The sequence below is a fragment of the Coloeus monedula genome (assembly GCF_965178545.1).
Source record: "Coloeus monedula genome assembly, chromosome: 3".
NCBI classification, from domain to species: Eukaryota; Metazoa; Chordata; class Aves; order Passeriformes; family Corvidae; genus Coloeus; species Coloeus monedula.
In genome coordinates this window covers 78,256,752-78,269,141 of record NC_138783.1, presented here as the reverse complement: position 1 = coordinate 78,269,141, position 12,390 = coordinate 78,256,752, and the positions used below count along the sequence as shown (strand labels likewise).

At 39.2% G+C, this 12,390-nt stretch overlaps 1 protein-coding gene across 3 annotated transcripts in view; it reads left to right on the top strand.

The window, feature by feature from the left end:
* ABCC4 (ATP binding cassette subfamily C member 4 (PEL blood group)) overlaps positions 1-12,390 on the top strand; it is a 146,311-nt gene that overhangs the window by 33,865 nt on the left and 100,056 nt on the right. For all 3 annotated transcript variants that reach the window (XM_082279420.1, XM_082279419.1, XM_082279421.1), the window contains exons 10-13: positions 1,235-1,324; positions 1,684-1,875; positions 3,399-3,493; positions 3,603-3,689. In XM_082279420.1, coding sequence (XP_082135546.1) covers positions 1,235-1,324; positions 1,684-1,875; positions 3,399-3,493; positions 3,603-3,689 — 464 coding nt within the window. The remainder of the gene's footprint in view (positions 1-1,234; positions 1,325-1,683; positions 1,876-3,398; positions 3,494-3,602; positions 3,690-12,390) is intronic.

Below are 12,390 nucleotides of genomic sequence, written 5' to 3'. Positions count from 1 at the left end.
CGTGAGCTCTGGCAGTGGGGCTGCCTGCCTGGGGTTTCTCCTGTCACGAGTGAGCACGTGTGTGCTATCCCGGCTATCCCAGCCGTCGTAGATGTGGATGGATACTGGACTTCTGTTTCTTCCCAAATAATTTGAAATGAATTGCAGGCTTCCTCCTTTTGCAGTCCCAGAACTTTTTTGTCTTGTGTCACCTTTTGTATGGAGTTAGGTGGTGGCCTCTTCAGCCGCTTGAACTTCAAAAGGTGGCTGGAGATTTTAAGGTATTCTTAACTGTGCTGTTCTGTTTTTGGAGCTTAAGGCTGGGTTTTCGTTTGGTCCTTTAACCGGAGTACTAGTTTGGGGATTTTTTAATGTGTGTATTTTACTATTTGCATTTTAGTGTCAGTCATGCTTAGTGCAGGCAAAGATGCATGTAAAGGCAGATTCTGTTACAAAGGTGTTTTGCTTTAATGAGAGGGAGCTGCACCAGGTCCTTAGAAATTGCTGTTTAGCATAGCTGTGAAAGACATGAGCATCCTTTCTTTCCACAAGTAGGCATTTCTGCAACTGTGATAGAAGAGGTGCAAAGTATGTTGGGAAATAAGCTCATACATAACATAAAGGATAGACATACTGGGAAGTAATATTAAACAGACAATCCTAGGGTAGTGTATTTTCACACAAATAGCCCACTACATCATCCACAAGAAGTCTGTGAGAACACCCAGCATACAAGATGAGGTTCTGTAAAATCAAATGTCATTTTTGTGGTTTTACTTTGGATAGAGCCTTGACTAGAGCAGACACAGTCCTGGCTTTCCTGAGGCTCTGAGAGCCTCAGCCTTCCATTTGTCTGTGTGCTCGGAGTCACTGAGCGTGTCGTGCTGGGGCTGGGAATGCTGGTGTGGTGGCCAGCACAGAGCTCGTGTTTCCCAGGATGCTACACCGGTATGTGGGCTCTGAGGAAGCAGTTGCTTCTGCTGCCTGTGGCCTCCTTATTCCCTGAATGTTGCCTTGAATGCCTCCTTATTCCTTGAATGCTGTTTTATCTGTGTTGCGTGTTTGTGGTGGAGGATGAGGGTCTTTCAAAAGTGTGAATTACTGAAGAGGCAAAAACTATATGCCTGACAGTATGGTGGGCCTATGGACTGGTGGTTTATAGTGATGTATGCACATTGTTTTCTGTTTCTAAATATTTATTTTGATGGTTTATATTTCATTACTGCAAAATCCTAACTTTTTCTCAAATCCACAGAGTTCAGAAACCCCAGCACTTCAACAAATTTCGTTTACTGTCAGACAAGGGGAATTACTGGCTGTGATTGGTCCTGTGGGAGCTGGAAAAGTAAGTCTTAATAATAATTTCATAAGGCTTTTGAGTCTATTATGTGTGAAAACTAGAAACCTGAAAATGTACAGTTCCTTTATGTGTATAGTCACACATTCCACATCAAGACACTGGCATTCAAGACAGGCCGATGGCCATCTGGTTGGGGAGGAGATGGTATGGAGTTAAACTTTAGTACTTTGTATGTTGCTTCAAGACTGCATGAAAAGGGTTCTAGTGCTTTTCTACTGTTAGCAGTAGTTTGAGTAACAGGGTGAAATAGGCCATTGTGCCAGTAAACACTGCTCAATCTCTGTGATGTCTTTAATGCAACCAAACTTTTTAATTTTAATTTTTTTTTTTTAAATCTTTTCCAGTCTTCGCTCTTAAGTGCCGTGCTTGGTGAACTGCCTACAGACAAAGGTTTGATAAATGTTACTGGAAGAATTGCCTATGTTTCTCAGCAGCCTTGGGTGTTTTCTGGCACTGTAAGAAGTAATATACTGTTTGACAAGGAATATGAGAAAGAAAAATACGAAAAAGTTTTGAAAGTTTGTGCTCTTAAGAAGGTAAGGCTTTCTCTTTGTGTATTTTCTTTCCAAGATGGTTATTTTTATTTTAGTGTTCTTTCAGACCTGTGGTACGTGCTGCGATGTAAAATATATGGGATTGATGGTTATTAGTAGCATGTGAAATAATTCTGTTGCTTGTAAAAAACACGTGTAATTGTTTTTGCCATCCCTGTGAAAGCATCATCTTCTAATTCCGAAAACTTCCACTAGGGGGAGGTATAGCTTATGGGAAGCACTGACAAATTTGGGAAAAGATGTTCCCTATTATTTCATAATTACATTTTAGCCCTTTTCACGTGTATGGTGGTAGGGGTATGTGCAAATGCAATAAGAGGCAGAAAACAAATGATCGAGCTAGCACTCTTGTGACTTCCATTTTTTTAAATAGCCTATATGCTTTCCTTTGAAATAAATGTCATGTTTGCTGTGTATTATGCATTGCCAACAGCTATCAAAAGAACCTTAGGGCTATATACTGGAGAACTTGCTAAACCCAAGTATTTTTATGAAAAAATATATTTGAAAGGTTTGTGTGCGAAGGAGTTTGTGACATGAGATACAGAAGAGGATTAAGCCAGATTTGTCAAGAAACAGACATTTTGCTTGGCAGCTAAAAAGGTTTTGTGCAGCATGTTACGGTATTTCTGTCAGCAGCAACACAGGTGAAAAGCAGATGGTTACTGTAATGAACATTTTTTGCAGGTTTTTATACTTGACAGATAGAGTTTTAGTATCTCCTGCTGATATTCAGTCATGCTGTTGTCTAAACCTAAGGTTTTAATGACTTTAAAAGACAGCAAACAGCATTAAAAAAATCCCCACTTCATATTTGATGGTAGATTTGCTTTCATCGTTTTCTTGCAAATTTATGTATCTTATAAAAGCTGTGAATAAGCTTTCAGAATATGCTTTGTAGCTTAATGTAAAACTTCTGTATTTCCTGAATAGGAAATACAGTAATATGACATGGAACATGGTATAATTCTGTTGTCTTATCCACATTCCTGAGCTCCCAAATTAACCAAAGCTGTGTGATGAATGTTGTAGTTATTTCCCTTGAATACATTGCAGTATTAAGAATAAAAACAATGCAATTTTTAGGGACATTGGCAAGATAATTTACCGATAATAGTTCAGTTTTTATTTTTTGTGACAGCTAATTTTGTTGTAATAAAAATGAATACATTTACTGTTAGACTTTTTAGTATTTTATTTGATTTTCTGAATTGCCAGTAGATAATCCTTTTAAGACTAAGGATAGTAGTGCACTTTCTTCTGGCCAAGCTGTAGAAAAAGTGAACTTTAGGATCTCATCTATTTTTTCTGCTTTCTCAATTACTGCTGAAAGTATGGAATCATAAAGTAACTGCAGATATTACGTTGCTATGAAACCATGTATTTTAATGTGATATGTTAATACTTTTCAAATAAGTAAATGTTATGTTGAAACAGCTTTGTTGGTCTTTGAAGTTAAAATGATTGAAAAAAATATATTTTTATCTGTTCTTTCACGTTCACAGGACTTGGAATTGTTAGCAAATGGTGACCTGACAGTAATAGGAGATCGTGGAGCTACTCTGAGTGGGGGACAGAAGGCCCGTGTAAATCTGGCCAGGCTAGTGGTTTTTTTTGCTGTTTCTAAAATTTATAAATTGTCAGACTTCAGTGACTAAAGTAAACTAATGTAAGACTTTGTGATACTGACATTTCTTTAAACCTTTTAGAGCTGTGTATCAAGATGCAGACATCTATCTTTTGGATGATCCACTGAGTGCAGTAGATGCTGAAGTCGGAAGACATTTGTTTGAAAAGTATGTTACTGCTTTATTTTCATTTAAAACACTATTGTTATATTGTAATTCCTTGTAGAAAAACTTGAGAAAGCATTTCTGGGGAGATGGATTTCATCACAAAATGTAGTACATTCACTTTCTGATTCGTTTTTCCCCATTCTATGTTATAGAATAGATAGAGGGGTTTTTTTCCCCTCTGTGTTTTGTGGATTTTGTTCTTTATTTTTAAAAGCCCTGTAAAAATCTGTTCTGAAGATATTATAAGTAGAATTATTCTTAAAGTAATATATGCCATTTTCTTGAGGAGAATGTCGAATACATACATGAGTGTGGGGGTTTATGAATAATAGGGTTTATGAATATTAGTACTGAGTGAAGAATAAAATGGGGTGGGATTTTAAATCGCTTCTTAGTTTGCTACAACTTCACTTGCTAGTAATAAGCACTTAATTCAAGTGGTTGAAGGAAAGGACAGAACTGTCTTAGATTGTTGAATAATTTTTCTTTTTCTTTGAATGGTTGAAATTTCACTTGGGCAGGTGAAACAGGGCATGTGACCTGCAGAGTAGACTGCAGAGGGCAAAAATAGAGGGAAAAGAGAGTGTACAAGTTTACTTCGTAAGAGAGGGATTCTGGACCTTCCCCCATTCCCAAAGAAAGAGGAGAGTGTTCATTAAAAGTCAGGTTCCCTTCTTGGTGAGTTTCTTCATCTCCATCTCTCTGAAACTGCCAAATCTAAGGCACATAGGTGAGCATGAGAATAATCTGGTTAGTCCCAGCCAGTGTTTTGTCTTTGCTTTTTCACAGCTTGCTACTCTCTATTTTAAAAGGCATGATTTAGAATTTGTTAGAAGGAAAAACTTCCATTGATAGAATTCAGTGGTCTTTGGTTCAGGTGTTCAGTAAATGCATTTTGTTTAGCATACTTGAATCCTTTGAATTCCACACTCCAAATACATGAATTAATTTGGTTTTACTGTTGTTCCTTCCTAGGTAATCATAAAAACTTGCAGAAATCTTGCAGAAATGGTCACAGAAATTGTACTGAGTAGCAGTGGCATGCCATTATTTTTTCTCCATACAGGGAAGCTTTTAGTATCTAAATTTGAAAATTGTACATCCTGTTGGTGTTTGCAGTTTCAAATCTGGACCCTCTGAAACCCCATTAATGTTTTGCTTTATTTTATCCATTTCTTTGAAAGGCTACTGTTTGTTTCCATCAGCTAGTATGGAGTAAGGGTTTTATGATGCATAGGTTTTATGTTCATTTTTCCCCTGCCACGTCTGATAGATGGAGTTCATCACCTCTGTAGTTCACATATGCTATCAAATTCCTTTAATGCCTATTGAAGCTTTCGAGGCTTCAGGTGCTGCTTTTCTGTTTCTGCACAAGATCTCTCTGCAACTCCAGCATCTGTATCAGTGCCTGAGTTCTGAAGGTGCACCCACCTGAGCTGTTAACCTGTCTCTCCTTGAAGTCTTAAGGTCTCTTCATGAAGAGGGAAACAGGAAAGTACCGTGATGCCTTGTGAAGGAGGTCAGGCTGCCTCTTCAGCTTATTCTGTTTTTCATGTGAGCTGTGACATTGGCAGCGTCTGCATTCTACTGCAAAACTGGAAGTGTGGATTTTTGCATGTGCAAAACCACAAAGGAGATAGAAGCCATTGCTCTGGGAGCATAGCATGTGTTTTGCTGATAAATGTGTGAAGATGAGGAGGAATAAGGAGGTTATCTCAGAGAATTTGAAACTCAGAGAAGTAGCTGGGTTTTTTTCTGTACTTTTATTTTTTCTCCCCAACTCCAGATCAGATTAAGCAAAACACATAAAAGTAGAATGAAAGCATGTTTTTGAGAATGGACTGGGTGGAGTAGTAGTGGGAAGGAAAACTGAGCAATGCCTTCCTGCAGAAGTTTTTAAGGGAGGGTTTTTTACAAACAGAAGTTGTCTTCTGAGGTCTTCATGGAAGCTGTAAAGGTGCTGGGGGTAGTGGGGAGAGCGTTATGTTCAGTAAGTTGCTTTGAAAAACAAGGCAAGGCATGTACTTCATTGCTTCCTGAATAGTGCTAGAAATGTGGAGAAGACCGAGAGCACTTGGGCAAGAATGATTTCTTAGAACATGGTGCTGAGGAATGTCCAAAACACCACTTCATGCAGGCTGCCCCCCCAGGAATCCAAACCGCGAGGCTTAAAACAATGGGCGAGATGGAAGAAACAGGGGATTTTTTAATGAGAATCTGAAGTGGATATTGTTCAGTTCACTCGCTGGTTTTTTTCTTGTAATTTTATATTAAAGATTGAAATTTTTTTGCAAGTGTCTGGTCTATGTGTTTACATCAAAGGTATGTCCCGAGTAATTCCCCAAAGCTGTGGTATGTGGATGGCTGGTTCATTACATTTGCTGGTTTTCTGTGTTCTATTCAGCTACTGCAGTAAGCAGTTTAAAATACTTAAATGCTTTTCAAATGAGAAAGAATGCAAGTAGCACAGCTCCAGTGGGAAAACAGACCATGATATTATTAATAAGGGATTGTGGCTCTTAAGAATTTCTTTGTGATACAGACAAGTTGTTCTGTGGATGATGGAGCAGATAAAGCCAGTTTTTCAATTAATTCCTTTTTCCTGGTCAGATTCCTTGGGACCTAGGGAGGTATAAACTGAAGATTTCCTTTTTTTTTTGTTATTTGTTGCCCTTTTTCCTGTGAGTTCTCTTGATAGTTAATAGTAGGCATGCTTCAGCCTTTTTCCAGTGGGGGGTTGCCAGTATAGTTATATGGTTTTTTACATATTTGTATGTGGATATGAAAATATGCCTTTATTTTATATTTATTTAAATAAAAATAGCTTTTAGTTAGCTTTTAAGAAATCCTATATTTTGAGGCCTCTAGTTTCAAAATGAGGGATAGCCATCACAGATCCAGTAGCACATTTCTTTGTATGGTGAAGTTTGGAACAGTTTTTAAGAAAATCATTCAGTTGCACTTGGATCCCAAGGAATTTCCTACTCTCTCTGTGTATCTATTTTTTGCTATAGATGATAGGGTGTCAGATCACCTTTGGATAGAAATTAAATTGTGTCCCACCAGTGGTATTGACTCAAAAATAATGTTTTTAAGAGTGAGATTTATATTTCATCAGTCTATTGAAGCATACCTTTCCCTAGGTATTATTCCTTCCCTTGTATCTTTTCCAGTCACAGGAACTGTGTGCCAGTCTCAGTTGATGATCAGCCTGATTGCTTTCTCTCCCTGCTCTGTGCTTGTGAGAGTAGACAAATTTGCAGGACAGTTTAGGAATCTTTTAAAATCAGACCTAAAGTTGTGATAGTTCTTGGGAGTGGTATGCACAGATGTATCATTCCTAGTATCAGGCAGAATTCATATAGGAAAAGTTTGCAAAGATCTACTTGAACACCAAGATCTCTGGCTCAAACAATTCCTTGTATATGGACTCTGGAAGCTGGAAATGTGTGCCAGAGAAAGCATGTCTGTATGTTTGCCTGTATACTTTCTCCAGCCATCCAGTGCTACCTGGTGCCTGGAACAGGTCAATGGATTTTGGGGACCAGTTGTATTTATGCATGTCTGGAAGTTGTCATGAGATGGAGATAAATGATTATCAAGGTAGGCATAGAAACAGAAGCAGCAGAGTAGAAACTGAGACAACATAGTAGAATGTGTAGGGTGTGTGGGTTTTTTGTTTCTGGTGGGCATAGTATGGTTTTTAAAAAAAATTTGTAAACTTTGAAATGTGCAAAAATAATTGGGAAGATTGTTCTCCCTAAACCACTTAAATTTAAAGGGAAGGGAGAGGAAAACAAATATAGGAAGTAAATAAATATAACAAAGGCTTTATGCCTGTGAGCACTTCTGCATGTGCTTTAATTTCATTTCAGTGGTTATTTTCATTGAAATGAATATAAGTATTAACTAAAGTTAAACTTGCATGCGAACTTCCAAAAAGGAGTGGGAGAAAGAATGGTAAGGAAGAAAGTAGAAGAAGAGACATTTTGCAGAGGTGAAAGAAAGCTGGTTCTTGGAGATAAAAACTTAAAAAAGATTAAAGAACATCTTGTCTCAAAGAAAAGCAAACCTGATAGGGAAGGAAGAACAAATGAGGAATTGTATGCACGAAGTGCGAAGACTCTTCCTTTGCACAGGGGAGCACTGTGTTGTTGTGGGCCCCATTCTCAGTGTCTCCTGCTTCATGCTCTGTGCTATCAAAGCCCAAGCTAATTTTTTTTAGTTGTGTAGCAGTTTGCTGTCAAAGGGCAATGCGTTTTTTAAGTGGATTATAGTATACTGTTACTTATGTTTGTTAACTTAAAATACTCTTTGTTTATTTTTCTTGAATCGGAAGGGTCTAATTTCTGGAGAGGGCTGTCCTGATTCTGGTATTTGTGATGATGTATGAAGGTCACTGATGGTACGTTTTCAGGTGCTGGAAAACCAGGCAATGCTAAAGGCAGTTCTGGAGATGGACAGGTATTTGGGAAGTCTTGGCTATGGGATGTGAGTTAATAGATGCATGCAGCAGGGAGAAGTGCAAAGTGTTGAGTCCACGAATGTAAAATGAGCAGGGATCAGTAGTGTGGTAGTTACATGGAGAAGGAGGTGTGGAGTGCAATAGATCACAAACCCAGTATGACCTGGCAATGTCATGCTCTTGTTAAGGAAATGGCGCCCTGGGACTTATGACCAGTACTATATGTGACAGTACAAGTAAAATAATACTCCTGTAATGTTTAGTACATGTAAGATCTCAGCTGAAATAATGTTTCGATTTTGTGCACTTCAGGAAATGTAGAGACCAGCTTCATACTCCAGTACAGGTGGTCAAGAACATTCAGGTGTCCAGGGCAGGGAGGCAAAAAAGAAAGAAACCTATTTGCAACTTAAACGTCAATTTGGGAGACTTCTTTATTACTTTCGTTTTTCTTTCATGTCTGGAGGAGAAGGACTTCATGTATGAAAGGGCTTTGTACACAGGAATGAACTGGTCTAGGGGCCCTTGGGAACATAAAGAATTGAAATTGCACCAGAACTTCAGAGAAAAATTTTGTAATGGTGAGGGTAGCTTGTCTCTGGAATACATTTTCAAGGATGTTGAAATTTCTGTTTAGCTTAAACATGGAGAAGAACCCATTTAACTTCTGCCAGGAACATTTTTACATTTAAATTGGTTTTTAGTTGGGGAAGAGGATGTACCTTTCACAGTCCCTACATCTTGCTTTTTCTTGTACTCAAGAAAGGCTGAAGAACCTTTGGGTGTTCTCTGTCGGGATCTCGTGTGACTGTGTGCAGATGGTTGTGCGCTTGTGTATTTGATAAATGTGGCAGTGGTGACTGGAGTTTGTGCAGCGGTTTGTCCTGTTGTTGTGCATTAAGTGTGCTCACTAACAAAGTGTGCCTCTTGAGAGTAGTGGAGAAACACAAGGAATGTGGACTTTGTGGGGTTTCAAAAGGCAGGTAAAAGGATGGTGTTGGTGCTGGGCATGCTCCAGTAGATGTCTGAATTCTTGGACCAGTTATGTCCCCTGCTGAGACGGCTTTCCGTGGGTTCTCTGCATCATCAGTGAGGAAGAGACACGCTATCAGATTGTGATTCACCTAGAACTGGGCTTTTCACCTAGTTGTTGTTCTTCAGTTATACAGAGCAGTACTTCTAAAAGTCGATGGATGATGAAACTAAGCCTTAGTGAACCAGTTAGAAAAATAAACACTTATGGACTGTTTTGGAGGTTTTTTGCATTCTAAGACAATACCAAGTTTTCACTAACAAGGAATTCAGCAATCTCTCTGACTTTTGTACCAGCCCTTTCATCAGAGTTGTGCAGAGCCTACATTTGACCCCTGGCTTTGAGATCTGGCTTCATCTTCTATGATAGCCAAGGCACTGTACATATGTAATGCTCACTGCTGCAAAATGATGTTGTCAAATGAGAGAGTGAATATTTAAAAAAAAAAAAATGAAGAAAAGGTTTTGAACATAAAACTCAAGTAGATTAATGTTAAGTATCTACTTAGTATTTTGTTAGTTTTCTGTGCTTCATAATGACGTGGTATTTTAATTAGCAAATTTTCTAGTGAGCTGTCTGAGCAGTGAGTTGTTTAGATCTAAGTATACACTGCTTGTTGCAAGTTTTCCTGTCTGTGCTCCTGCCAGTGAATTGTGACAACAGTTTTTCTATGCACCTGTTACTAACAAACTATTCAGCTCACTTCTTTCTTCCCAGATAGACATGAAATAGAGAGTTGTTCTTTTTTAAAAAAATCTTAATTGAGTGAACTGATACATCAGTGGAAATACAAGTTTCCACAGCGATAATTTTTGTCTACTCCTCTGAGATCAAGATCATGCATGAAGCTATGCTGACAGCTCTCACAGTTTGAATTAGATTCCTCTATGCTGCTGTACTAGTTTGAAAACAAACCAGTGGGAGGGACCAAGTCAGAACAATAATTTAATGGGGAAATTAAAGGAAAGGAGAAAAACTAAAAGAAAACACTGGTTCAGACTGACAGAGTCAAGATACAACTTGAGTCCCTGTTAGTCAGGGTGGTGGTAGCAGTCTGGTAGAATGGTGGCTGCAGTCCTCTGAAGTGGTGATCCTGTAGAAAAAGGGTCTGCTCTTCCTCAGGTCCAGTGGTGGCTGTATAGCTCCTGTCCTCTGGAAATCCAGTGGAAGGGTTGTTTCTGGTGTTCAGAGTCCCAGATGATATCCACGATGGGATGCTTGGTTCCTCCCTCTGGGTGGAGCATCTCACAATGGGGTAATGAGTCACGAGGCCAGGTGTTGATTAGGCTCATTAACAGATGATAGTCCAGAGGGAGTTATCTCTGAGTCATGGGGCAGGACAATGCTGGGCCATTAACAGCAAGATAGTCTGGGGGGAGGAGGCAAGGGAACACTGCCCCACCTGATTTCAACAGCTCATGAGGATGGTAATAGAATATACTGCAACCCAGGACAGCTGCAATAACTCACTTTTTTTTCTCTTCTTCCCTCCCTCTCTCCAAGTGCAGAGTTTAAGTGCAGTGGGCTCACTGTGACTCAGGATTAAGATTTCAAGGTTTTGAGCCATCGGATTTTCTAGTGGCTAGTTTGTCCCAGTAAGATCTGAGGCATACACCTGGTACATGGAAAATTCAGTGATCAGAGTGGTGTATAGGCTGGGGGACTTGGGTAAGGGGAAGAGGGATCTCTTCACAGTAAATACCTGGTATGTTCTGTTTTGGCAACTTTCCTGTTAGGCGTTTCCTGTAGCCTCTCTGATACTTGTCCAGTTCTCTGGGTAGGTTTTGTGGAGGATAATGTTTTGTTGGATATCCTTCAGCTGGTGCTCTAGTTACCATATGGCTTGTTTCAGTGACCACATCAGAGTAATGCTTCCACAAAGAGCTTGGCGTATAAATAGTTGTAACTGCTGCAGATACCTTGATTAATTGTTATTTTGGCCATGTAAGAATGTTGTGGGTTTATAGTTACTTTTGCATATCAAGCATATAACTTTCTCAGGAAGAGTGTTGCTTTTCACTTCATTTTTCCTGCCCAGTTAACACTATAATGTACTTTCTGCATGTATTATGGTAACAGGAGTATTAACCATCTACTACAGTCTTTGTAGGAGTGAAAAAACAGATGCTGAAACCTGTGTAGGGAGTTAATTGAAACTATGAAATGCAGTAAGCAATGGGATATCATTGTTGTTAAAGTCATGTTCTTTTTCTGCCTTACTCCCTTTACTGCTTATTTGCATTTCAGCATTGAATTTGGACCAGGTGACCCACTGTGGTCACTGGAAGGTGACCCTTCCAGCCTTACCCATTGTGTGAACTGGGAGATGATGGCCTTTGGAAAGGCACTCCTGATCCAAACGAAAATGCTAATCTGTCACTGAACACTGCTGTTCTAGAAAATACCAGTTTCCCTTAAGACAGCGAGTATTTGAGAAGAGGTTGTCCACTTGAAGGGTTTGTCTCCCTGCTTTGTTTCTGTGGGGATGAAGGCTGTGAGAGTGTTGGGTCTCAGTTGTGTCTGTACTGTCCCTGTTGTACATGAAGAATGTGCTTACAGACCTCTGCATTTGTAAACCATTGCTCCACTGCTGTGTTTTTTGGGGGATTTTTTGTGGCTCTGGTGGCCTTTCAGGGCTCTGCTGAAAAGACACCAGGTATCTATTCTACTAAAACTGTATGGGTTTCACCTGCATTTGCTGACTGGTCCTAGTGTGCCCAGTCCCTTCTTTTTTCCCTCCAAATCCCAAACTTTTGGTAAGGTACTGGAGAAGAAGATAAGTTCTGAATCCGTGGGAAAAGGTCAGAGCATTTTTCCAGGATCTCGCTCCTCTACCTCAATACAGCTTAAAATGTCATTTAAATCAGTAGTACTGTTTAATTCTCCAGAAGTCTCCGTGGCTCAGTGTTACAGCTGCTCTGAAAGCTTCTCTCAAAGAAGTTACTTTTACCGGCTGTATTTGCCCATAATTTCCCACAGTATCTTGCCCTTCTTCCTCTTTCCTTTAGTATAATTTTTTAAAAATACTCTCTTTGCAATTCAGCTTATGACATGTACATTTGTTACAAGAATGTTTAAGACACTTTTAATGAAATGTCTTCTTGCCTCCTCTTTTTTTCCAGACCAGAAATAATTATATTTCTTTTCCTTACCTTGAAAACCTACAAAGTTAAATAAGGAACATGGTTGTTAAGTTTTTATAT